Source organism: Oncorhynchus mykiss, chromosome 6 (genome assembly GCF_013265735.2).
Source record: "Oncorhynchus mykiss isolate Arlee chromosome 6, USDA_OmykA_1.1, whole genome shotgun sequence".
In the NCBI taxonomy this organism is placed as follows: Eukaryota; Metazoa; Chordata; class Actinopteri; order Salmoniformes; family Salmonidae; genus Oncorhynchus; species Oncorhynchus mykiss.
This window is the reverse complement of record NC_048570.1, coordinates 50990695-51018314: the sequence shown is the minus strand read 5'-3', so window position 1 is coordinate 51018314 and position 27620 is coordinate 50990695. Positions and strand designations below refer to the sequence as shown.

General features: G+C 39.8%; 1 protein-coding gene across 1 annotated transcript; it reads right to left on the bottom strand.

The window, feature by feature from the left end:
* Positions 1-1186: 1186 nt before the first annotated feature.
* LOC110526132 (interleukin-6 receptor subunit beta) lies at positions 1187-26742 on the bottom strand. The gene is made up of 17 exons (XM_021606766.2): positions 26692-26742; positions 26492-26545; positions 26183-26233; positions 16493-16594; positions 14751-14874; positions 14384-14517; positions 13306-13436; positions 12662-12821; positions 12323-12405; positions 7501-7717; positions 6753-6938; positions 6538-6639; positions 6126-6269; positions 5726-5866; positions 4122-4206; positions 2534-2615; positions 1187-2373 (listed from the first exon to the last, which is right to left on the bottom strand). The coding sequence occupies exons 1-17, from the start codon at positions 26705-26707 to the stop codon at positions 2002-2004; spliced, it is 2184 nt and encodes a 727-aa protein (XP_021462441.2). The 5' UTR covers positions 26708-26742; the 3' UTR covers positions 1187-2001.
* Positions 26743-27620: the final 878 nt, after the last annotated feature.

Genomic DNA, 27620 nt, shown 5'->3' with positions numbered 1-27620 from the left:
GTTCTGTTATAATCTCCACCCGGCACAGCCAGAAGAGGACTGGCCACCCCACATAGCCTGGTTCCTCTCTAGGTTTCTTCCTAGGTTTTGGCCTTTCTAGGGAGTTTTTCCTAGCCACCGTGCTTCTACACCTGCATTGCTTGCTGTTTGGGGTTTTAGGCTGGGTTTCTGTACAGCACTTTGAGATATCAGCTGATGTACGAAGGGCTATATAAATACATTTGATTTGATATTTATCATTCTTACTCCAAATGCATTTGTAGTTAGGTAGCTAGCTAACAGCCATGGAAGAGGGTGAAATAATTAGCTAGCACTGATTAAATAAAAGCTGAAATATATCATTCTCACTATTATTATTATTCTGACATTTCACATTCTTAAAATAAAGTGGTGATCCTAACTGACCTAAGACAAGGATTTTTTACTCAGATTAAATGTCAGGAATTGTGAAAAACTGAGTTTAAATGTATTTGGCTAAGGCTAAACTTCCGACTTCAACTGTACTTACCAGTGATGAAATGATAGTAGCAGGTCTGGTACTGGCAGCTGTCTGGGTTAAAGTCTTGACAATAAAATGTGATTTAATTTGACGGGCCAAAAGGTTTCTTCGCCTTTCTGACAGTTGTTGAGTCTCATCTCATTGGTATCAACAATGGTATTTTTAGGATTGCAGGGAATCTGTAAGCATATTTTTGCCCGTTGTCTTTCCTGTCTTGTTAGAGCAGCCAAATACTACACTGAAAATGACCGTGGTGATGAATCAACTAGTTTAGGCACTGTTATTATGCAGTTTGGGGTTTGGCACTGTTATCATACAGTTTTGGGTAGCCACTGGGCTGTTTTCGTTGAAGGAATGAATGACCACCAGGAGGCATCGTACGTCAACTTCAAGCCCTCTATACAGGTAATATAAATTACTATGCAATACAATTACTGACAAGTTATTTAAGAGCTGCAGCTACATCTATTTAATAAAATATTTTAACTGTCCCTTCTCAGTGTGTATTATCCCCTTCATAATTTTCTCTATCAGTGATTCCATAGTATATTATTTTCGTATAGGATACCATCAGTCAGGTAAGATGAATTCAGGTAATTATTTATATACATATTTAAATTGAATTAAACTCCCCATAATACATAAAGAAAATACTACATACAAAAAATGACATAATATATTCATCACTCATTGTTTACCCATATAGTTAACCCATAAAATGACATGGGATAGGGTTGAAGTTTAATATACAATGTAAAAATATATGTACAATATATTTTACAGCAGAACAAATACTGTATACATTGTTAATTAAGTTCCCCAGCAAGACCTAAAATGTCGCTCAAACAGAAGGGGGAACTAACGAGTCACTGACAACAACCAAAATGAAACAAGTGGGGTTTTAGGGGGAGTTCTGAAAGACGTGGGGGTGCCCACTGAAAGTTGACAAGTAACAACACGTTGACAAGTAACAACACGTGGAACCTTAAAGACATCCACCACAAGAGCCCACTAAATTTGCAAAAAAGAGAAGAGGCACAAAAAAAAAAACACACCAAACTTATACAGGAAGCAAACCAAAAAGTGGAGCAAAACGAAAACAGGGATGATCAGATAAAGGACTGTTTGCCTAGAAATCAAAAAGAAGGAGCGCGGAATTAAAGTGTTAACCCTCCACATCTCTCAAGAGCACTAGGTCGGCACAGGTTTAACACATACTGACTAACGAGGTGACACCAATCGGTGCGCCCTATGTGCTAACGAGCTATACCTGCTAAAGTCCCACCTCAAAACATAAGTGGAAAAAACAAAGCCTGTAACATTATAAAGAACAGTAGCACTTAAAATGGTTTACATTTACAAAATGTAAATGTAAAATCTAGGTTTGTTAATTGAGAATATTAAAACGGCATTCATTGAAGACGATCCATATTGAGCATTTTATTGCTGAGAAAAAGCGTTTTCAATTTACTCAACATTGCTTGGGGTGTTCTCTTAAAATGCTATTTTTCAAGAGTATGCTTGTTCTTTATATAGTCAAAATTGCACTGTATTTGGGTGCTTTCTGGAAGTAAGCTACCCTGGCAATTTTCTACGTGTGTACCCTGGCCATTCTCTATGTGGGCAACATTGTTAAACATCAGGGAGGAATCCCTGTTCTCTCTGTTACTTTTATGAGTATTTTCAATGTATTCTGTATTTTGCGGAATAAAAATATATTTTATATTGAGGGTACTGTGAGATGAACCAGGGTTAAAAATCCCGTCCTCTCTCACAGGTGGCCTTTCTTGCCCCAGCTCAACAAAGCCGTTTTCTTCTGAGAGATCAGTGACTAAGAACTCCTCCAGCTTCAGTACATTCTTCACACGGTTTTTCTGTTGGGGAAAATGTACATTATACACATTAGACTGTGGTCTAGGGTTTTAAGGAGCTTAACTAACACAACACAACACTCTCTCTTTGTACACAACAATTTCGGACATGTTGTGCGTGTCCCAAATGGTGGATGCAACTGTGCATGGCCATGAAAATTACCTCATGGTGTGACTCCAAAAGCCATCGTCCAACAACACTGGCCCCAGGGTTAGCAATATTTGGAAAGAAATATGTTTTGTAGCTGCAGAGAAAAGAACACAATAATAATATGCACAATGTGTTTAAACTAAATATGCAGTGTGGAATTATAGAGAAAAGCCCTTAACCTTCGACATGACACAGTTCTTCGACTTTATGGTTAATTCAATTCCATTCAATATACAGTCGTGGCAAAAAGTTTTGAGAATGACACAAATATTAATTTTCACGTAGTTTGCTGCTTCAGTGTCTATATATTTGTGTCAGATGTTACTATGGAATACTGAAGTACACTTTACAAGCATTTCATAAGTGTCAAAGGCTTTTATTGACAATTACATAAAGTTGATGCAAAGAGTCAATATTCGCAGTGTTGACCCTTCTTTTTCAAGACCTCTGCAATCTGCCCTGGCATGCTGTCAATTAATTTCTGGGCCACATGCTGACTTTGTTTCTGGCCATTTTGAGCCTGTAATCGAACCCACAAATGCTGATGCTCCATCCAGATACTCAATTAGTCTAAAGAAGGCCAGTTTTATTGCTTCTTTAATCAGAATAACAGTTTTCAGCTGTGCTAACATAATTGCAAAAGGGTTTTCTAATGATCAATTATCCTTTTAAAATAATAAACTTGGATTAGCTAACACAACGTGCCATTGGAACACAGGAGTGATGGTTGCTGACAATGGACCTATATACAGTAGATATTCCATAAAAAAATCAGCCATTTCCAGCTACAATAGTCATTTACAATATTAACAATGTCTACACTATTTCTGATCAATTTGATGTTATGTTAATGAACAAAAAATGTGCTTTTCTTTTAAAAAACTAGGACATTTCTAAGTGACCCCAAACTTTTGAACGGTAGTGTGTCTTGATTGTCCCCCGAAAGAAAATTATTGTGCAGCATAAAAAAGCCAAATACATACATACAAAAACAGAGACAAGCTGAAAATAAGAAGGAAAAAAAACACGCATAAGAGTGCCATTTCTTTCTATTACTCTCGGTGATATGTGTATTGGCATTATCTGATTGGCCATCACGTCATTCATATACAGATGTTGGATCTTAATTTGATAACACTTTTAGTGCAGATAATTTTCCTGCGCAGCAGTAAATGCAGATGAGCTTCATGATTTACATAAATTCACTGAAAACCCTCATTAACACAAGGTTATATTAACAGTATTACACTTTTCATGAACAGTTGCCTATTTTTGTCCAGCTAATAGCCTAACCATTGATCAAGCAACATTATGGACTAAATGTTCAACTCCTGTTGCTGCATGATTAGTTTGCTACGACAATACTGATCAAATTAAGATCCCACAGCTGCATACACAGTCAGGACAGTCAGATAAGGCCTATTCACATATTACAGAGAGCAACAGGAAAAAACAAGCATCATCCCTGATCATTAATGACAAAGAGCCTTGAGCCTTATGTTATGATACTGATGAAGCTAAGTACACATAAGTAATGAGAAAAGCAAAAGCAATGTGTAGGTTTTAATTACGAAGAAAAATACAAAAATGTATGACTTACACAGTTCTGGATAAGATCAAGAAAACTCCGAGGCCAAGAGTAAGCAGGGCGATTAGACAGAAGGTGAACATTATTTCATTATGTTCTGAAAATGGAACAGGTTTCATATAATCAGACTTATGTTTATTTTGTCAATCAAAACCAATGTGGACAAAATAACCTTGTATTTAATATTCTAACAACATTATAATGAGGTATGCATTAAAATACACCAATGTACAAGCAAGCAGCTTTGGACAGAATCAAGCCTGTAGGTAGATGGCATAATTTAGAATTGCCCAATATTATACACTACCATCTTAATACTGTAAGGCTTTCTGACTAATCAAATACACTACCGTTCAAAAGTTTGGGGTCACTTAGAAATGTCCTCTTTTTTTTTTTTTAAAGAGAAGCAAAACATTTTGTCAATTAAAATATCAAATTGATTGAAATACAGTGTAGACATTGTTAATGTTGTAAATGACTATTGTAGCTGGAAACGGCAGATTTTTTAAATGGAATATCTACATAGGCGTACAGAGGCTCATTTTCAGCAACCATCACTCCTGTGTTCCAATGGCATGTTGTGTTAGCTAATCCAAGTTTAGCATTTTAAAAGGCTAATTGATCATTAGAAAACCCTTTTTCAATTATGTTAGCACAGCTTAAAACTGTTCTTCTGATTAGAGAAGCAATAAAACTGGCCTTCTTTTAAACTAGTTGAGTATCTGGAGGATCAGCATTTGTGGGTTCGATTATAGGCTCAAAATAGCCAGAAACAAAGAACTTTCTTCTGAAACTCGTCAGTCTATTCTTGTTCTGAGAAATGAAGGCTATTCCATGCGAGAAATTGCCAAGAAACTGAAGATCTCGTACAACGCAGTGTACTACTCCCTTCACTGAACAGCGCAAACTGTCTCTAACCAGAATAGAAAGAGGAGTGGGAGGCCCAGTGCACAACTGAGCAAGAGGACAAGTACATTAGAGTGTCTAGTTTGAGAAACAGACGCTTCACAAGTCCTCAACTGGCAGCTTCATTAAATAGTACCCGCAAAACACTAGTCTCAACGTCAACAGTGAAGAGGCGACGCCGGGATGCTGGCCTTCTAGGCAGAGTTTTGCGGGTAGCATTTAATGAAGCTGCCAACAAAGAACTATCAGAAGAAAGTTATTTGTTTCTGGCAATTTTGAGCCTGTAATCGAACCCACAATTGCTGATGCTCCAGATACTCAACTAGTTTAAAGAAGGCCAGTTTTATTGCTTCTTTAATCAGAATAACAGTTTTCAGCTGTGCTAACATAATTGCAAAAGGGTTTTCTAATGATCAATTAGTCTTTTAAAATTATACATTTGGATTACCTAACTCAACGTGCCATTGGAACACCGGAGTGATGGTTGCTGATAATGGGCCTATGTAGATATTCCATTAAAAATCAGCCGTGTCCAACTACAATAGGCATTTACAACATTAACAATGTCTACACTGTATTTCTGATCAATTTCATGTTATTTTAAATGGACAAAAAATGTTCTATCAAAAACAAGGACGTGTCTAAGTGACCCCAAACTTTTGAACGGTAGTGTATGTTCTCAACAATACTGTACTTTTAGAAATACTTACCAAAAATATGTGTTTTAATCTGAATAATTTCTCTTGAAATGTTGTCATTAGAAGTCTCCGCCAGTAAATTAACAGAATAGCCTGTGTTTGCGCGGAGTTTGAAGAATGTGTGCTGCCATACCTCTGGCCAGACAGGGATAGCTGAGATGGTGAATAGAATAGCAATTGATCTGTCTGTATATCAACAATAGTTTCAAGACTGTGATTGTTAACCCAGGGACAAAACAATGACTTTATCACATAGGACCAAATCCTAACTTGAGATCAAACATTCATGCAAAATCCCTCAAATATATACATTTAAACTGTATAAATGTAGCAAGTTTCATGTTTAATGAAAAAGTTTTTAAAAAATCACAAATTGCCTGGACTAATATGTAAATAGAGGAAATGCTCTCACATTCGACCTGTATCTCCCCCAGGTGCAGCATCACTCTGTATCTGAGAACCTTGGGGTGAACCTCCTTTCTCTGCCACTCCCACTGTACAGTCACTGTGTTTTTAGTCACATCCACAACGTGCATTCCGACTGCACCTAAAAGCGCTGAAGCAACATAGCATTGGAGGCTCGTGAGGGGAGGACATCTCATAATATAGGCTGGAAAGAAGTGAATGGAATGGGATCAAATACCTGGAAACCATGTGTTTGATACTCTTCCATTCATTCCGTTCCAACCATTACTCTGCGGCTGTCCTCCCCAATAAAGGTGCCACCAGCCGCCTGTGCGATATATTCTAGGAATAGTAGGAACCCCATTTCACATAAACAATAAGTGAATAAATGTTATGACTTTAACATTACCCCTACTTACTTCCGTACTCTAGGTTGGCAAAGATTGACTTGGGTGGCCCACACAGTTGATTTGATATGGGGTAAACATTGATTCTGTATGTTGTCCCAGGCTGAAGATGGTCTGAAACAGAGGTGCATGCATTTGCACAGTCAACATGTCTTATTGCGATTGAACTGTGATGCGTGGTATCAATGCTTTGTTTACTTCATCACCGTGCATGCCCATGCATTTACCTTTCAAGACTGTTGATCTGGTGGAGCCATTCACTCGTTTCCAGTGACTGGATGTGGGATGTGCAGCATCAGTGGCCCACTCATTGGCAACCTCACTAACTGGCAGGGATATGTGTCCCACATCCCAATGAAGCACTAGCCTATCATCTTCAGAATTCACCCAAAGTCTTCTCACTGAGGGTAGAGCTAACACCAACATCCACTGTTTAATAAGTTAATTGACCTAATATCTGATCAATTACACAAGGTGAAAAGCCTTGCCCCTTCAGGGACTACTGAAATTCATGTCAGTATGTAAAATACCTATGTTGACTGTCTAACTAAACAGTTTTGATTTTAGAATTAATAGTTCAAGGGCAATCTAGAAAAATACATAACATCGCTGGAAAATCATTTGACTTAAAGGCTGGAGACAGAGGGCTTATGCATCTGCCATTTCTCACTTCCATCTCAGGCTTCTACAGAAATTGGTGATATTGACACAAAAAGGATATTGCACAATTTTGCCAGGGGTGGAGGAGTCTAATCAACCAGATGGTTGTTAAGATTAGAGACTTCTTCTCTACCTCATTTTCTCAGAAGTACATTACATTACCATTTACCACGCATTTACCAAGCCTCGTGACAAGCGGTTATTCGACTAGTGCAGAGATTTGGATCTGGGTGTTGAGATTATCACCCATTAAAATGAAAAAGTCAAACACCTCTGCAATCACTATCTATTCATGGAAACAGACATTTAACTCACTCTGATGAAGACTCAGGTCAATCTTTAGATGAGAGTAAGGAGATCCACCAGCGCTGTTGTACGCCATAACTGTGACCTCCAACTCATCCTCGGTCACCACAAGGACCACCTTCAGATCTGTGGTGTTAGTAGTCACACTCAGAAAGGGGTGCTTTGTTTGTGTGTAGCTCACTTGGTACCCAAGAATATGTCCGTGAGCATCATAAACATCAAGGGCCTGAAATACAAAAACAAATACATTTTTAAAAGTCAAATGGCCTATTCAGATTTAAGAATATATCTATTGATTGGATAATGTATGTACCTTCACTGAAATACTATTTTTTTAAATACACATACAGCACCGGTCAAAAGTTTGGACACGCCTACTCCTTTAAGGTTTTTCTTTATTTTTACTATTTTCTGCATTGTGGAATAATAGTTAAGACATCAAAACTATGAAATAACACATATGGAATCATGTAGTAACAAAAAAAGTGTTAAACAAATCAAAACATATGAGATTCTTCAAAGTAGCCACCATTTGCCTTGATGACAGCGTTACACACGTGGCATTCTCTCAACCAGCTTCATGAGGTGGTGACCTGGAATGTATTTCAATTAACAGGTGTGCCTTGTTAAAAGTTAATTTGTGGAATTTCTTTCCTTCTTAATTTTCTTACCAGACTCACATCAAACATCTCCAATCCAAAGTTAAATCTAGAATTGGCTTCCTATTTCGCAAACAAAGCATCCTTCACTCATGCTGCCAAACATACCTTTGTAAAACTGACCATCCTACCAATCCTCGACTTCGGCGATGTCATTTACAAAATACCCTCCAATACCCTACTCAATAAATTGGATGCAATACATTGGATGCAGTCTATCACAGTGCCATCCGTTTTGTCACCAAAGCCCCATATACTACCCACCACTGCGACCTGTACGCTCTCGTTGGCTGGCCCTCGCTTCATACTCGTAGCCAAACCCACTGGCTCCAGGTCATCTACAAGACCCTGCTAGGTAAAGTCCCCCCTTATCTCAGCTCGCTGGTCACCATAGCAGCACCCACCTGTAGCACGCGCTCCAGCAGGTACAGTGCCTTGCAAAAGTATTCGGCCCCCTTGAACTTTGCGACCTTTTGCCACATTTCAGGCTTCAAACATAAAGATATAAAACTGTATTTTTTTGTGAAGAATCAACAACAAGTGGGACACAATCATGAAGTGGAACGACATTTATTGGATATTTCAAACTTTTTTAACAAATCAAAAACTGAAAAATTGGGCGTGCAAAATTATTCAGCCCCCTTAAGTTAATACTTTGTAGCGCCACCTTTTGCTGCGATTACAGCTGTAAGTCGCTTGGGGTATGTCTCTATCAGTTTTGCACATCGAGAGACTGACATTTTTTCCCATTCCTCCTTGCAAAACAGCTCGAGCTCAGTGAGGTTGGATGGAGAGCATTTGTGAACAGCAGTTTTCAGTTCTTTCCACAGATTCTCGATTGGATTCAGGTCTGGACTTTGACTTGGCCATTCTAACACCTGGATATGTTTATTTTTGAACCATTCCATTGTAGATTTTGCTTTATGTTTTGGATCATTGTCTTGTTGGAAGACAAATCTCCGTCCCAGTCTCAGGTCTTTTGCAGACTCCATCAGGTTTTCTTCCAGAATGGTCCTGTATTTGGCTCCATCCATCTTCCCATCAATTTTAACCATCTTCCCTGTCCCTGCTGAAGAAAAGCAGGCCCAAACCATGATGCTGCCACCACCATGTTTGACAGTGGGGATGGTGTGTTCAGCTGTGTTGCTTTTACGCCAAACATAACGTTTTGCATTGTTGCCAAAAAGTTCAATTTTGGTTTCATCTGACCAGAGCACCTTCTTCCACATGTTTGGTGTGTCTCCCAGGTGGCTTGTGGCAAACTTTAAACTACACTTTTTATGGATATCTTTAAGAAATGGCTTTCTTCTTGCCACTCTTCCATAAAGGACAGATTTGTGCAATATACGACTGATTGTTGTCCTATGGACAGAGTCTCCCACCTCAGCTCATCTCTGCAGTTCATCCAGAGTGATCATGGGCCTCTTGGCTGCATCTCTGATCAGTCTTTTCCTTGTATGAGCTGAAAGTTTAGAGGGACGGCCAGGTCTTGGTAGATTTGCAGTGGTCTGATACTCCTTCCATTTCAATATTATCGCTTGCACAGTGCTCCTTGGGATGTTTAAAGCTTGGGAAAAAAAATTTGTATCCAAATCCGGCTTTAAACTTCTTCACAACAGTATCTCGGACCTGCCTGGTGTGTTCCTTGTTCTTCATGATGCTCTCTGCGCTTTTAACGGACCTCTGAGACTATCACAGTGCAGGTGCATTTATACGGAGACTTGATTACACACAGGTGGATTGTATTTATCATCATTAGTCATTTAGGTCAACATTGGATCATTCAGAGATCCTCACTGAACTTCTGGAGAGAGTTTGCTGCACTGAAAGTAAAGGGGCTGAATAATTTTGCACGCCCAATTTTTCAGTTTTTGATTTGTTAAAAAAGTTTGAAATATCCAATAAATGTCGTTCCACTTCATGATTGTGTCCCACTTGTTGTTGATTCTTCACAAAAAAATACAGTTTTATATCTTTATGTTTGAAGCCTGAAATGTGGCAAAAGGTCGCAAAGTTCAAGGGGGCCGAATACTTTTGCAAGGCACTGTATATCTCTCTGGTCACCCCCAAAACCAATTCTTCCTTTGGACGCCTCGCGTTCCAGTTCTCTGCGGCCAATGACTGGAACGAACTTCAAAAATCTCTGAAACTGGAAACACTTATCTCCCTCACTAGCTTTAAGCACCAGCTGTCAGAGCAGCTCACATATTACTGCACCTGTACATAGCCCATCTATAATTTAGCCCAAACAACTACCTCTTTCCCTACTGGATTTATTTACTTATTTATTTAGCTCCTTTGCACCCCATTATTTCTATCTCTACTTTGCACATTCTTCCACTGCAAATCAACCATTCCAGTGTTTTATTTGCTATATTGTATTTACTTCGCCACCATGGCCTTTTTTTGCCTTTAACCCCCTTATCTCACCTCACTTGTTCACATTGTATATAGACTTATTTTTCTACTGTATTATTGACTGCATGTTTGTTTTACTCCATGTGTAACTCTGTGTTATTGTATGTGTCGAACTGCTTTGCTTTACCTTGGCCAGGTCGCAATTGTAAATGAGAACTTGTTCTCAACTTGCCTACCTGGATAAATAAAGGTGGGGGGAAAAAAAGAAAAAAAAATGAATTTCAACCAATCAGTGATGTGACAAGGTAAGGTTGGAATACAGAAGATAGCCCTATTTGGTAAAAGACCAAGTCCATATTATGGTAAGAACAGCTCAAATAAGCAAAGAGAAATGACAGTCTATCATTACTTTAAGACATGAAGATCAGTCAATCTGGAAAATTTCAAGAACTTTAAAAGTTCCTTCAAGTGCAGTCACAAAAACCATCAAGCACTATGATGAAACTGACTCTCATAAGGACCCACAGCTCTCATAAAGACCCAAAGTTACCTCTGCTGCAGAGGATGAATTCATTAGAGTTACCAGCCTCAGATTGCAGCCCAAATAAATGCTTCAGAGTTCAAGTAACAGACACATCTCAACATCAACTGTGTGAATTAGGGCTTCATGGTCAAATTGCTGCAAATAAACCACTGCTAAAGGACACCAATAAGAAGAAGAGACTTGATTGGGCCAAGAAACACAAGCAATGGACATTTGACCAGTGGAAATCTGTCCTTTAGTCTGATGAGTCCAAATTTGAGATTTTTGCTTCCAACCGCCATGTCTTTGTGAGACGCAGTGTACGTGAACAGAGGATCTCCGTATGTGTGGTTCCACCGTGAAGCATGGAGGAGGAGTGGTGATGGTGTGGAGGTGCTTTGCTGGTGACACTGTCTGTGATTTATATAGAATTCAAGGCACACTTAACCAGCATGGCTACCACATCATTCTGCAGTGATACGCCATCCCATCTGGTTTGCGCTTAGTGGGACTATCATTTGTTTTTCCAACAGGACAATGACTCAAAACACACCTCCAGGCTGTGTAAGGGCTATTTGACCAAGAAAGAGAGTGATGAGGCTGCATCAGAGGAACTGGCCTCCACAATCACCCGACCTCAACCCAAGTGAGATGGTTTGGGATGAGTTGGACTGCAGAGTGAAGAAAAAGCAGCCGACAAGTGCTCAGCAAATGTGGGAAAGCTGTCATCAAGGCAAAGGGTGGCTAATTTGAAGAATCTAAAATTTAATATATATTTTGATTTGTTCAACACTCTTTTGGGTTACTACATGATTCCATATGTGTTATTTCATAGTTTTGATGTCTTCACTATTATTCTACAATGTAGAACAGTGTCAAAATAAAGAAGATCCCTTGAAGGAGTAGGTGTGTCCAAACTTTTGACTGGTACTGTACATACATACATATAAACCTTAAAACAGCAAACCTACAGTTTTTGCTCATCATTATCAAGGATGTCAATCATTTCGGGCACCGCTATACATACAGTTGAAGTCGGAAGTTTACATGCAGACCTAAGACAGGGAATTTTTACTAGGATTAAATGTCAGGAATTGTGAAAACTGACTAAATGTATTTGGCTAAAATGTATGTAAACTTCCGACTTCAGCTGTACATGACTGAAAGGTCAATTAGATAAGGCCTCAGATTGGATCATGATGCTGACTTTTATCAAATCTTGAGTATAGATTTCGACGGCAAGATAAAAGTTGAGGATAAACCGAAGAACAATGTTTTAAACTCAAATTACCTTCCACATAAGCATAAGGTGATGAGGTCCTTGTTTGTTCACCGTCTCCATATGATAACAGATATCTGGCGGTCTAGAGGGTGCTGTGAAAACACAAAAATAAGACCTAGCATGATGTGGCAGTATCAGTATCCTCCTGCACACAACATCTTATTCCGGCATCCATATGTTGTTTTCAAATGTAGCTTTGTCACACACCACTGAACTAACATACTTGCTGATTCCATAAAGTATATTTCCCACAATGTAGCTATCCAGGGTAGTTGACAGTCTCTGTAAGGTTTCAAAATGTTGAAGCATGTGTAAGGAATGACTTGGATTTATCATTAATTTTATTACCACTCTCCAGTGTTGTCCCAGTTGTCTCCATGCTCCAGTCACTCCAGCGACCAAATGACAAAATACAGGAAACGGCAATGATGTAGCTGCTGAAAGGCTTGAGGCCTTCAATCGTGTAGACTGCTTTTTCAGCACTTTCCACAAGAACATAGGCTGGGATCTGGTGTGAGAGATGGCAGTATACCACTGAGTCTCTGTCCCAAAAGGCACCCGATTCCCTACATGGTGCACTTCTTTTGAAAAGAGCCCTATGGGCCCTAGTTAAAGAAGTGCACCATATAGGGAATATGGTGCTATTTTGGACGTAGTCTGGGATCAGGCTTTAACTACCCAAATAAATGTAACATTGGATTCAAATATGCATCATATAACAAGTGCACTGTCAGAGACTTGGAGATTTCTGGAAAGTGAGGTGAGAGCAGAAGAGAATGAAGTCAATACCGGAGTCCATTTGGGTAGTGAGGTTAGAGCAGAAGAGAATGAAGCCAATACCTCAGTCCATTTGGGTAGTGAGGTTAGAGCAGAAGAGAATGAAGTCAATACCTCAGTCCATTTGGGTAGTGAGGTTAGAGCAGAAGAGAATGAAGTCAATACGGAGTCCATTTGGGTAGTGAAGTTAGAGCAGAAGAGAATGAAGTCAATACCTCAGTCCATTTGTCAGTGGCCATTCGGTAACGGACCCGACATCTAGTGTGCAACTTGCTGATCCTCCATGTCACCTCCAGTGAGTTGTCAGAGCCATTGACTGATGTGATGGTAGGACAAGGTGCTTTTACTGTTCCATTTAGCAAAAAGAAAACTAAATGAAAGGCCAAATTCACGTCCCCTGTTACTGTCCCCACATTCCTCACAGTTATAGTAAAGAACAGAAGAATTAAAAACACCTCGCAGCACAACGCAGATTGTGAGGAGACAGACACACACACACAAAGCCTGTGTGACTGATGACTCACCATTATATACGGCAGCTACCACAGCAAGTGAAGTCGCTGCAGTTAGTTTTAGAATGGGTGGAAAGTAATAAGCTAGACCTAAATACATATAAAAAAAATCTAAAAGCCTACAGGTCTACAAGCCTTAGTTTTATCAAACCTGAAAGTGCTGCAAAGAAAGACACCGAACTGTCTGTTCAAGCAGCTAACACACAGCTCAGACACCCATGCTGTACATACCCCATAAAACATGCCACTAGGGGTCTCTTTACAGTCCCGAAGTTCAGAACAGACTCTGAGACAGCCATGACTACATGGAACTCTTCCACATCAAGTAACTGAAGCGAGCAGTAAAATCAGATTTAAATAACAGATAAAACAACACCTCAAGGTACAATGCGGACTGTGAGGAGACACACACACATACAAATACGCACATACACACACACTGGAATGTTTTGGTATTGTGGATTTTATATAGTACATTTGTAATATTAGAGCAATAATGTAATATATGATGTATTGTTTTATTTATGATGTAGGCTGTTGGTGTATTTTGTTGTGATGTAACTGTTTTAACACTGTCTGGACCCCAGGAAGAGTAATGGTGATCCTAATAAATATATATATATTTTTTAAATAAATTCCATAAATGTATAAACCAATTATAAATGCATTTATGAATTCAAGATTCAACAAGACACCTGTTAATAATTGAAATAAACAACACGTGAAAAGGTGTCCCTCATCTCAAATGATGTGCTAAAATGAGTAATTAAAGGGTTATTACTTGCTTCTTGTACTGCCACTTCGTAGGGCTCTGACCACGACTCCATTCCGTTCATGTTGTTCTTAATTTTTAAAGTTATATTCATTCGTCCACCAAAGCTGAAGATTCCCATACAAGAATAAATCGGAGTGGTCCTGAAATTAATATTAATAATAAATAAGACAATTTTAAATGTCAATGCTGTCATTGTACGCATTATTTCTGATATACAGTATTTTGTCCTGCAGAAAGGGAGCATAAAAGGACACCCAGGTGATGGAGCAATTCAACATAGGTGCAAAGTCAATTGATATAACATTGATTACGCTTGATCTAAAAACACATGTCTCAAAAAAGTATAAAGGTGCAATATTTAAGATGTACTTACTGACTGAAAATGAGAGAGTGCATGCTTTCTGCATTGATGTTATATTCCTGACTCCAAAGGCATTGAGGATACGGAGTCAGAGCATAGTCAGTGAGTAGAAAAAAGCATGATATATTCACCCTTTCTGAAAATGGAGGCAAATGGAGAAACGAAAAGGCAGTGGAGTACTGGAATTAATTGAAGATTTGACATCAAGTCAGAAATGCATAAAACATATGATAGTGGAAACCAGAGCCATGAGAGAATATATTGCTATAAGTAAATACGGTGCCTTCGGAAAGTATTCAGAACCCTTGACTTTTTCCACATTTTGTTAGGTTACAGCCTTATTCTAAAATTGATTAAATAGCTTTTTTCACCCTCAATCTACACATAATACCCCATAATGACAAAATATAAACAGTTGACTTTTTTTTAGCTAATTTATTAAAAATGGAGAACTCTAATATCACATTTACTTTAGTATTCAGACCCTTTACTCAGTACTTTGTTGATGCACCTTTGGCAGCGATTACAGCCTAGTCTTCTTGGGTATGACGCTACAAGCTTAGAACACCTGTATTTGGGGAGTTTCTGCCATTTTTTCTCTGCAGATCCTCTCCAGCTCTGTCAGGTTGGATGGGAAGTGTTGCTGCATAGCAATTTTCAGGTCTCTCCAGAGATGATCGATCGGGTTCAAGTCCGGGCTCTGGCTGGGCAACTCACTCCTGCGTTGTCTTGGCTGTGTGGTTAGGGTCGTTGTCTTATTGGAAGGTAACCTTCACCCCAGTCTGAGGTCCGGAGTGCTCTGGAGCAAGTTTTTATCAAGGATCTCTCTGTACTTTGCTCTGTTCATCTTTCCCTCGACCCTGACTAGTCTCCCAGTCCCTGCCGCTGAAAAACATCCCCACAGCATGATGCTGCCACCACCATGCTTCACCGTAGGGATGGTGCCAGGTTTCCTCGAGACGTGACACTTGGCATTTAGGCCAAATAGTTCAATCTTGGTTTCATCAGACCAGAGAATCTTGTCCTGTGCCTTTTACTGAGGAGCGGCTTCCGTCTGGCCACTCTACCATAAAGGCCTGATTGGTGGAGTGCTGCAGAGATGGTTGTCCTTCCGGAAGGTTCTCCCATCTCAACAGAGGAACTCTGTCAGAGTGACCACCGGGTTCTCGGTCACCTCCCTGACCAAAGCCCTTCTCCCCCGATTTGCTCAGCTCTAGGAAGAGTCTTGGTGGTTCCAAACTTCTTCCATTTAAGAAGGATTTTGGCCACTGTGTTCTTGGAGACCTTCAATACTGCAGAATATTTATGGTACCCTTTCCCAGATCTGTGCCTTCACACAATCCTGTCTCGGAGCTCTACGGAAATTTGTTCGACCTCATGGCTTGGTTTTTGCTCTGACATGCACTGTCAACTGTGGGGCCTTATATAGGCAGGTGTGTGCCTTTACAAATCATGTCCAATCAATTTAATTTACAACAGGTGGACTCCATTCAAGTTGTAGAAACATCTTGCTGAGGAAATGTTTTTATTTAATACATTTTAGAATAAGGCTGTCACGTATCAAAATATGTGAAAAGTCAAGGGGTCTGAATACTTTCCGAAAGCACCGTACATTCCTTTTAATCTCAGCAAATGTACTCTCTCTCAAAGTAGTAGTAACAGTACTAATAAATGTACTAGTTCTAGTAAAAGTACTAGTTAAGTAATAGTAAAAACAATCTGATATCATGAAGGTGAAAGAGTCAACTTCCTACCATGAGACACATGAGATCTGGGGACACAGTCACTATCGTCAGTGACGCATACGCGGTTATCATTGTCACATCGCTTCAGGTCTTTCCTCTTTACAGTTAACTCTAGACATATAGAATTGGAACAGAAACATCTTAAATTTACAATTTACGTCTATTTTTTGATTTACATTTGGTTGAGTTGTCAACTAGTGTGAATTCAATGTAAAATCAACAAAAATGTCAACATGTTATTGGATTTAGGTTGAAAGTTGGGAGAAATGAATATCAAATCCCCTTATGTTGATTACTTTTTGCAATCCAAACAGTTTTCCATGTTGATTCAATGTCATCATATAGATTTTTTGTTGTTGAAATGACATGGAAACAACGTTGATTCAACCAGTTTTACCCAGTGGGGAGTGCCATATAGGACCCTATTTCGTACATAGCATACTACTAGCTCTATGGGCCCTAGTCAAATGTAGTGTACTAAGAGTGGTAAGAGTTCCCTGGATGTCATGCCAACCCTATGTTTCCATATTCATCTTTATGTACAGATGAATAAGTTAAGTACCCTGAACTAAAATATCAACGCAACATGCAACAATGTCAACAATTTTACTGAGATACAGTTCATATAATGAAATCAGTGAATTCAAATAAATGAATTCAGCCCTAACCTATAGATTTCACATGACTGGGAATACAGATATGCATATTTTGGTCACAGATACCTTAAAAATGTCGGGGCTTGTGACCACAATTTGCCTCATGATCTCCTTCAATCAGGCTGTTGATTGTGGCCTGTGGATTGTTGTCCCACTCCTCTTCAATAGCTGTGCGAAGTTGTAGGATATCGGAGGGAAATGGAACACGTTGTCGTACACGTCGATCCAGAGCATCCCAAACATGCTCAATGAGTATGCAGGCCATGGAAGAAATTAGAAATTCTCAGCTACCAGGAATTGTGCACAGATCCTTGAGACATGGGGCCATGCATTATCATGCTGAAACATGAGGTGATGGCAGCGGATGAATGGCAAGGCAATGGGCATCAGGATCATGTCACCATCTCTCTGTGCATTCAAATTGCTTGTTTGTCTATAACTTATGCCTGCCCATACTATAACACCATTGTCACCATGGGTCGCACGTTGACATCAGCAAACTGCTCACCCACACAATGTCATATACGCTGTCTGACATCGGTATAGTTGAAACCGGAATTAATCCGTGAAGAGCACAGTGTGTCAGTGGCCATCGAGGTGAGCATTTTCCCACTGAAGTCGGTTACGACACCGAACTGCTGTCAGGTCAAGACCCTGGTGAGGATGACGAGCATGCAGATGAGTGTCCCTGAGATGGTTTCTGACAGTTTGTGCAGAAATGATTTTGTTGTGCAAACCCACAGTTTTATCAACAGTCAAGGTGACTAGTCTCAGACGATCCGCAGGTGAAGAAGCTGGATGTGAAGATCCTGGAATGGCATGATTTCACATGGTTTGCAGTTGTGAGGCTGGTTGGACGTATTGCCAAACTCTCTAAAACGGTATTGGAGGTGGCTTATGGCAGAGCTCTGGTGGACAGTATTGCAGTCAGCATGCCAATTGCACGCTCCCTTTAAAACTTGTGGCAGTGTGCAAAAACCTGCACATTTTAGACAGGCCTTTTACTGTCCACAAGTTTTAAGACGACTACCATCATTCCTGTTCCCAAGAACTCTAAGGCTTCATGGCACAATGACTACTGCACTGTAGCACTGACGTCTGTGATCATTAAGTTCTTTGAAAGGCTGGTTAAGGCACACATCAACACTTTCTCAGATAGATTTACATGTCATAGGGCTTTTGTTTACCTTTTATAAAGTGCTTGGAGATGCCAAATGTCTTTCTGACATGCTCCAATCAAGCTCTCGTGACCTGGCAAGGGCTGTGGATCTAATAGGTGCCCTTACATACAAATTACAGTCAACTATGTGGTAGAGCAGGGTCGCAAGGCATCATACAGGAAAGTACAACTAGCGAAACAAGAGATAATATATTAAAGTGGCCTCCCTATGAACAGAAGTTATGTTGTTTTGACTATAATTGAAGAAAAACTGTTCATCTGATATAGTAACGTAAGCGGAAAGACAGGTAGAGTACAGTAGAGATTCTATAGGGCTTTCTGAGTTTAAGGGAAGAGATGTAGACTAGTGAAGGTAACAAAGGAGAGTAAGTAAGAATGCTGTGCTGTGGGTGCTGTGGGTGCTGTGATGTAAGCCTTATCATCTTTTTCAAAATAGCAGCAACAAATCCTCTAGAAAGTAGCGGGACAGGAAAATGGAACATAGTGGTGTATGGTCTCGCTTAGATCAATAGGGGTAGAGATTACGGTCTTTGAGTTAAAGGGAGACGTACAGTTGAAGTCGGAAGATTACATACACTTTAGCCAAATACATTTAAACTAAGTTTTTCACAATTCCTGACATTTCATCCTAGTTAAAAATCCCTGTCTTAGGTTAGGATCACCACTTTATTTTAAGAATGTGAAATGTCAGAATAATAGTAGAGAAAATGATTTATTTCAGTTTCTATTTCGTCATTTGCATTCCCAGTGGGATAGAAGTTTGGTGAATTTTGGCCCATTCCTCCTGACAGAGCTGATGTAACTGAGTCAGGTTTGTAGGCCTCCTTCTCGCACACGCTTTTTCAGTTCTGCCCACAACTTTTTTTTATGGGACTGAGGTCAGGGCTTTGTGATGGCCACTCCAATACCTTGACTTTGTTGTCCTTAAGCCATTTTGCCACAACTTTGGAAGTATGCTTGGGGTCATTGTCCATTTGGAAGACCCATTTGCGACCAAGCTTTAACTTCTGATGTTTTGAGATGTTGCGTCAATATATCCACATAATCTTTCTTTCCTCATGATGCCATCTATTTTGTGAAGTGCACCAGTCCCTCCTGCAGCAAAGCACCCCCACAACATGATGCTGCCACCCCCGTGCTTCACGGTTGGGATGGTGTTATTAGGCTTGCAAGCCTCCCCCTTTTTCTCCAAACATAACGATGGTCATTATGGCCAAACAGTTCTATTTTAGTTTCATCAGACCAGAGGACATTTCTCCAAAAAGTACGATCCGTGTCCCCATGTGCAGTTGCAAACCGTAGTCTGGCTTTGCTGAACAGCCTTTTTGGTTATGTCGATATCGGACTTGTTTTATTGTGGATATAGATACTTTTGTACCAGTTTCCTCCAGCATCTTCACAAGGTCCTTTGCTGTTGTTCTGGGATTGATTGCACTTTTCGCATCAAAGTATGTTCATCTCCAGGAGACAGAACGCGTCTCTTTTCTGAGCGGTATGACGGCTGTGTGGTCCCATGGTGTTTATACTTGCGTACTCTTGTTTGTACAGATGAACGTGGCACCTTCAGGTGTTTGGAAATTGCTCCCAAGAAAGAACCAGACTTTTTTTCTGTGGTCTTGGCTGATTTCTTTTGATTTTCCCATGATGTCAAGCAAAGAGGCACTGAGTTTGAAGGTAGGCCTTTAAATACATCCACAGATACACCTCCAATTGACTCAAATTATGTCAATTAGACTATCAGAAGCTTCTAAAGCCATGACATAATTTTCTGGAATTTTCCAAGCTGTTTAAAGGCACAGTCAACTTAGTGTATGTAAACATCTGACACACTGGAATTGTGGTACAGTGAAATAATCTGTCTGTAAAAAATTGTTGGAAAAATTACTTGTGTCATGCACAAAGTAGATGTCGTATCTGACTTGCCAAAATATAGTTTGTTAACAAGAAATGTGTGGAGTGGTTGAAATACGAGTTTTAATGACTCCAACCTAAGTGTATGTAAACTTCTGACTTCAACTGTAGGAGACCATGTCTCAAACAACTTTTAAATAGATGCCTGGGATCAAATATCACTGGTTCCTTATGCTAAATAAATGTTTTGTTTCTCTTCCATTTTCCATCTCTTTGAACTGTTTCATGAGGCTATGGTCTTGGGAGAGGGGTTAGTGAAATTCAGCAGTTTTATAGGTATAAAGGTATCTGGATTCGGCAGTAAAGGGAACTACCAAATTAAATAAGGCCTGGCCATTTTTGTTTGTTTTTGCCGTATGGTTTACCACACACACACACACACACACAACTTGCTTGATTAGGTCCACAGTGGAAAGAGAGGGCTGCCCTTGAATGAGGGGAAGCTGTCTAAAGTCTGTTTTTACTATGAAGTTATGGGTACAACATTTTTTTAATGGGGTTAATATGGGTAGTAATTCGAATTTGATTTGCAGTGTTGTTGTTTTTACACATTACTCACATGGTGAGGCATGTATCAAAATGGGGGAATTACCAGTCTTTTGAGGTTTTTGGATTGAGGTTTACACACCTTGAGTGATATGTAGGAATGTATTGCGTGATATACGAAGGAGTATATTGTTGCATTGTTTTTTTTGGGGGGGGGTTTGATAAATATCATCAGATTGGGTCTGTTGGATGATCAGGATAACTTCCTGACCCTGTGACTGATCCTATCCGTTCCAAAACTCCTCTCATATTGCTGGTATACTTGTTGGCAAATGGACAAGACATAATACGTTTTGGTGGGGTTCAGGTGAAACATTGAAATTGGGACATTGTCACGGGCCATCCACTTTGAACTGTGAAGCTATCTGAAGAAGAAACATTAAGAAATGCCTTAAGATTGAGTGCTGGGAAAGGGAGGGGTTGGTCAACTGTGCTCGTAATTGATTTAGATTTGTCTAAAGTTGTTGTTTGGGGTATCAGGTTGATTGTGGAGGTATACACTGCTAAATGTATAGTAATTTAGGCTAAGAATGCATTGAGATACTGATCTGTAATTATAATCGTGATGAGAAAGTTATAATACTAGAATTATAGGACAATTATATTGAATGTTAATATGAATGTACATTCTGCCAGTGTTGATGTGTGTTAAGTTGGGGGTGTTCATTTTGAGTGATATAACCAATGTGAATCACTGAGCAATGTCATTCTGGATTTTGGTTGGATAATGAATTGGGTTTTAAATCTGATTTGGAAACCCAAGGATTTCCTTGACCTATTCCCTATTCCTGACTACATCTCTGATGAGGACCCCAATTCTGAGCATAAGCACCCAGATGTGGAGCTCATGTTCCTACTGAGTGTACAAAGTGCCCAGAGAGGGGTGTCTGTCACTGGTGTAGGAAGGGTTCGTTCTAAATGGGGTGGACATTTTCATCATGCTGACTCCTACCTTTGTGCGTGATGCCAGCGTGAATACTGTCCTATCTGTTGAAATTAAGCTTGTGTGTGATGTTAATTTTATGGGTTTTATGTTCCAAATTGACTGTGTTTTGATAAAGAAGGTATTAAGCTCAGCAACCCAGAGGAAGGTTGTTTACCATGGATGAAATGTCAGGCACCAGAGGGATGTATTTTGTACATTTTAATTTTTCTAGAAGAAACTTGAGTTTCGAGAGGGGAATGTTAGTGGAAAATTACATATTTACCTGATTTATTTGATATTAATGGTTAACCATTCATATTTAACTAATAGTAAGACATTTCTGTCCTACTAGTGTCTGTATATTTATGGTCTCCACTCTAGTTCCCTGCAGTTAATCTGGGCATATGTTCACCAGAGATGGCTTGAGCTGACAAATGAGTTAAAGACTGCATTACATAGACAAGAATGTGTTTTACTAAGGATAGCTTAGGAGTAGAACAATCCCTCATTGTCTCAAAATCATGCTTGCATCTGGGAAACTAAGCCAGGGTGGGATTAAGACAACAACCCACGTGCAGATAACAACAGGATGAACCCAGAGTGCTTTATGATGCCCCAACCTGCATAGAATGGGTGGAACCAATGACACTAAAAATACTTGGACCAAGTATTTTTAGTGTCAGCTATATATAGTACTCTGCATTTGTGTAAAGGTTAGGTTAATCGGTCCAACACTCAAGGGTGTGGGGTCGACCAGCCTCATTATTGTAATATTGAATTGATATTGAATAAAGAGGATTGTTTGAAGAAATGACTAAATCTCTCTCACTTGGTTAGAATTTCCACCACAGATATCACTGAGGTGTACCACCTCTAAAACAAATGGCAACAATAATCATTCCTTGCCATGTGTAGTTTCAACTATAATGCAACTAGTAAAATGCTCTAAATCATGTGTTCCGGTAGGATAACATTTCAGAATAAATCAGTAGGATAACTGGTGCCTTTGATTAACAGTACCAATGCCAGAACAGTCAGTCCAGGCACAATCAGTAAGAAGTTTAGAGACCAAACAAGTTAAAGTTCTATTGATAACAGCTACAGAGGAGTTAGTAGTCACTCATATTCCAACACGTGGAAGAGAATCTCCAGAACACTCTTCTGATGGTTAACACACATGCCACTAATAAACAGAACCCTCCATTCAGGAGGAAAGTTGTTAGAAGTCATGAACCATGATCACACCGCGTATGACTGGTTCAGTGTTTATAGAGTACTTCCGTCGTGAGGTTAGCTCCTCCATGGATCACAAAGCCATGAAAGAGACTCCTTCATACCTATCGCCACTACAATGGTGTAAGACACAGTGACTTGTAATAAAACTATTACAGGTCCCCTTAACATATGTCTTGAGGTCGACATCAATTCTTACTGACTTCCAGGCATTGACATGAAAATTATCTGATGACGTCAGACTCATTCTGAACAGGTTGCAGCCTACCAGGATACTTGGATGTCTTTCCCATTTAATGAGGATTTATGCTAGGATCACTTAAGGGTACGAGCAAAATACCAGCCTTAGTAACGTTGAAAATGTACTCCGAGGCCTTTAACTCTACAGCTACAGCACACACCAGTTTCTCCACAGAGGTCCATATGTTATCCTTGTAGACTGCCCGAAGCTGGTGCCTTACAGCTGTAGACTTATCATATTATTGTCACGCCCTGACCATAGAGAGCCCTCGGGGTTCTCTACGGTGTTTTAGGTCAGGGCGTGACTAGGGGGGGGTTCTAGGTATTGTGTTTCTATGTTGGTGTGTGGGTATGGTTCCCAATTGGAGGCAGCTGATAATCGTTGCCTCTAGTTGGGGATCATACTTAGTTGTCCTTTTTCCCACCTGCGATGTTGGATATTGATTTGTTTCGTGTTAGTGCCTATGTGCGCTACGTATTGCACGTTCGTTAATTCTTTGTTGTTTTAGGAAGTTTCACTATAATAAAAATGTGGAACTCTACTCACGCTGTGCCTTGGTCCACTTATTTATACAACGATCATGACAGAATATCCCACCAAAGCAGGATCAAGCATCGTGCCCAAGAGGTAAAGGAGAGTTGGTCATGGGAGGAGATATTAGGTGGATGCGAGGAGTAAAGGAGGACAGCGACGACACCGGGGTCCACGGCCACAAAACGGCCCAAGGGCAACCCCAAGATTTTTTTGAGGGGGGGCACAAGGGGCGGTCGGCCGAGGAGAGAGCCAGAGACAGTCTGGGAGTCGATGGAGCAGTTGGAGGAGGGAGATCGGAGAGAAATGTTGGTTAGGTGTATTCTGCACCGCACTCGCCCTGAAGAGCGCGTCATCAGTCCAGTGCCACCTGTGGACGGACCAAGGCGCAGCGTGATTTGAGTTCCACAGCTTTTTATTAAATGAAACTTCTCAACTAAACAAACAACGAAATGTGACTTACGTGGTGCAACAAGCATAAAACACAAACAATATCCCACAAATGCAGGTGGGTACAGGGACACCTTAAGTATGATCCCCAAGTAGAGACAATGATAATCAGCTGCCTCTAATTGGAAACCATACTCAAACCCAAACATAGAAAACAATCGACTAGAACACCCCCTAGTCACGCCCTGACCTAAAACAGGACGTGACAATACTGGAGCGTTGTCTTAGAAACTTGGGCATCACCGTCCACAAATTGGCCTTTCAAGAGCACCAAATGGACTATTCCAAGGCCCTGAAAGAGGCACGGTCGATGTTCTATTCCAACCTCCTCAATAAAAATCCTGGAAACACAAAGCACCTGTTTTCCACCATAAACCATATTTTGAAACCCCAGTCCCCCATCAAGAGAACGGAATAGCAGTGTAACATAGGTCAGCAACATCAGATCTCTTCTTTAGCTCTACTACTCTGTATCCTCTGGCCCTCAATGCCACCTCAGCCTCTCTCCTGCTTCCTTGAAGTCACAAAAAATATTGAGAAAACTCTCGATAATGAAAACCTGCTCCTGTACACTGGATCCTATTTCAACAGCCCTGCTCAAATCATGCACCCTGTACTCAGCCCTCTGATAACCCAGATTGTTAACCACTCCCACCAATCTGGCAGTGTCCCACCTGCATTTGAGACCTCTGTCATCAGCCCCCTTTCTGAAGAAGCCCACCCCTTTTCTATTTAACTGTTATTTTATGCAGAGATTATTCTGTACACATGAAAGGTATTTACAAATGTAATGAATGGTTTTATTATTATTTACTCAAGAACAACTAAAGATGTACTAATAGCCTACCTGATTAACAGATGATTTTTACTGCAAGGTATGCAGGTAACATAGAACTGCAATACACAGAACAGGGCCCAGTTTCCCAAAAGCATTTTAAGGCTAAGTTCATCCTTAGAACCTTCGTAGGAGCATCGTTAAATCTCTGAGCTGTTTCCCAAAACCATCGTTATTAATGTTGCACTTGAAAATGCTCGTAATCTAAAGCTTGCTTCAGACTACTCGTAGAACAGCTAAGTGCCTCGTTAATGCTTAATTTGCCCTTTATAAATAGATGATCTCCACTAAACATAAAATCACATGTTTTATATCTCTGTGACCTACAAATACAAAGTTGCCAATGTCTTTGTAATTGATACAGACAAGTGACATAAAAAAAATGCTACAACTGTAAACCGAGATGAATGCATTAAAATATAAAAACAGTAGGCTATAGGTCTATTTCAATCACAATGAAATACATTTCATGTTAAATCGAGTTCTGTTTTGCTACTTGTAGGCTACTGTCTGTAATTTGTGTCAATATATACTGAACAAAAATATAAATGCAACAATTTCCAATATTTTACTGAGTTACAGTTCATAAGGAAATCAGTCAATTGAAATAAATGAATTAGCCCAGCCAATCAGAATGAATTATTTTTTCCCCACTAAAGGGCTTTATTTAAGACAGAAACACCACCCTTTCTGTGCGTATAGAACATTTCGATGATTTTTAATTTCAACTCATGGAACAAACACTACATGTTGCGTTTATATTTTCGTTCAGTGTATTTCATGATGTGTAGCCTAACGTGCGCAATGTGCCAAATCAGTGATTTAATGCATTTTTATTGGGTAAGCATTAGAAAAAGCCGCCTCAATATTAGCAGAGGTAGGCGGTAATATCTCTCTATGAGCTGATCCGTCGTCAGTGTCGTGAAATAATTATGTTAAGGTAAGATTTGAATGGATAAAGCTGACAGCAGCGCTCCATTTCTTTCGATCCTATCAGTATCAACACATTATCCAACAATGCACTAAGCAACCGTTCTCTCTGCATGGTGTTTTGGGAAACGCATGTTACATCTTCCGCGGTCGTAGGACCAACTCTCGTTAAAACACTCTTAAGCCTAAATTCCATCGCTATCGGGGAAACCGGACCCAGAGCAATAAATATTTAGAATGTAGTATTTGAAAAGTATTTACCATGAAGTTGGCGCCTCTCAGAATGTTCTTCCATATGACAAGACACCATAACTGCAATGTAAGTATTTCAGTAAAACAAATGCTATATTAAGTGCAAATGGAAATTAGACTAATTAGTATCCTTACTTTGGAGAAAAATAAAAAACATTTCCAACACCAAACACCAGTGTTTTGTGTCAATATCTGTCAGGCTTAAATGCAATGCACAACATTACTCAGCATTATGATTACAGCTTCCAGATAAAACATCTACTGTAACAAGTGGCCGACTGTAACATGAAGGACATATAACGGTGTAAATGCACTTACCATGGGAAAAGATTAATAGGCAAGTAACTATCCAGGAATGGTTTACCCTGTACACTGTAAATGCAAAAAAAACATGCAAATATTAAAATAAAATAAAACATGCAAATAATTACATTCATGGGAGAATTCAAAGTTGCAAACATGCAAGCATCAACTCTTTTTACTCACTGTCAGTATAAAAACTATACTTAGTGACTTACATAATAAAAAGTCCATTCTGAGTAATATTTTGTGACAAAGTTTAGCCAGTGAAGTAGGAAGGTGGTAGCTGAGGTTTTATAGAGGATATTACTCCATATCTGTGAGTCATAACATCCATTCCATATCTACTAGAGCATCAAGCTCTTGCGTCACAACAGAAACATTAAACGTTTCACAAGACTACAAAGAACATGCAGATTGGGCTTTATTGTTGTTGTGCATATATGCCATTAACCTTTATTGATGTGTAGTCAGTCAGTGGTGTAAAAATACTACTTAAGTAAGTTTTTGGGGGTATCTGTACTTTACTATTTATATTTTTAACTACCTTTACTACATTCCTAAAGAAAATTATGTATTTTTTACTCCATACATTTTCCCTGACGCCCAAAAGTACTTGTTACATTTTGAATGCTCCTTAGCAGGACTGGAAAACAGTCCAATGCACACACTTATCAAGAGAACATCCCTGGTCATCCCTACTGTGTCACACCCTGATCAGTTTCACCTGTCCTCATTATTGTCTCCGCCCCCTCCAGGTGTCGCTTGTTTCCCCCAGTTTATTTATCCCTGTGTTTCCTGTCTCTTTGTGCCAGTTTGTCTCGCATGTTTCCAAGTCAACCAGCAGTTTTTCCGTTCTCTTGCTTTTTGCCGTCTCCTTTTTCCTAGTCCTCCTGGTTTTGACCCTTGCCTGTTTCTGGGCTTTGTACACACCTGCCTGACCATTCTGCCTGCCTTGACCCCGAGCCTATCTGCCACTCTGTACTTCCTGGACTCTGAACTGGTTTTTACTTTTTTTCCTGTCCACGACCATTCTCTTGCCTACCCCTTTGGATTAATAAACATTGTAAGACTCCAACCATCTGCCTCCTGTGTCTGCATTTGGGTCTCGCCTTGTGCCTTGATATACTGCCTCACTCAAAAAAAA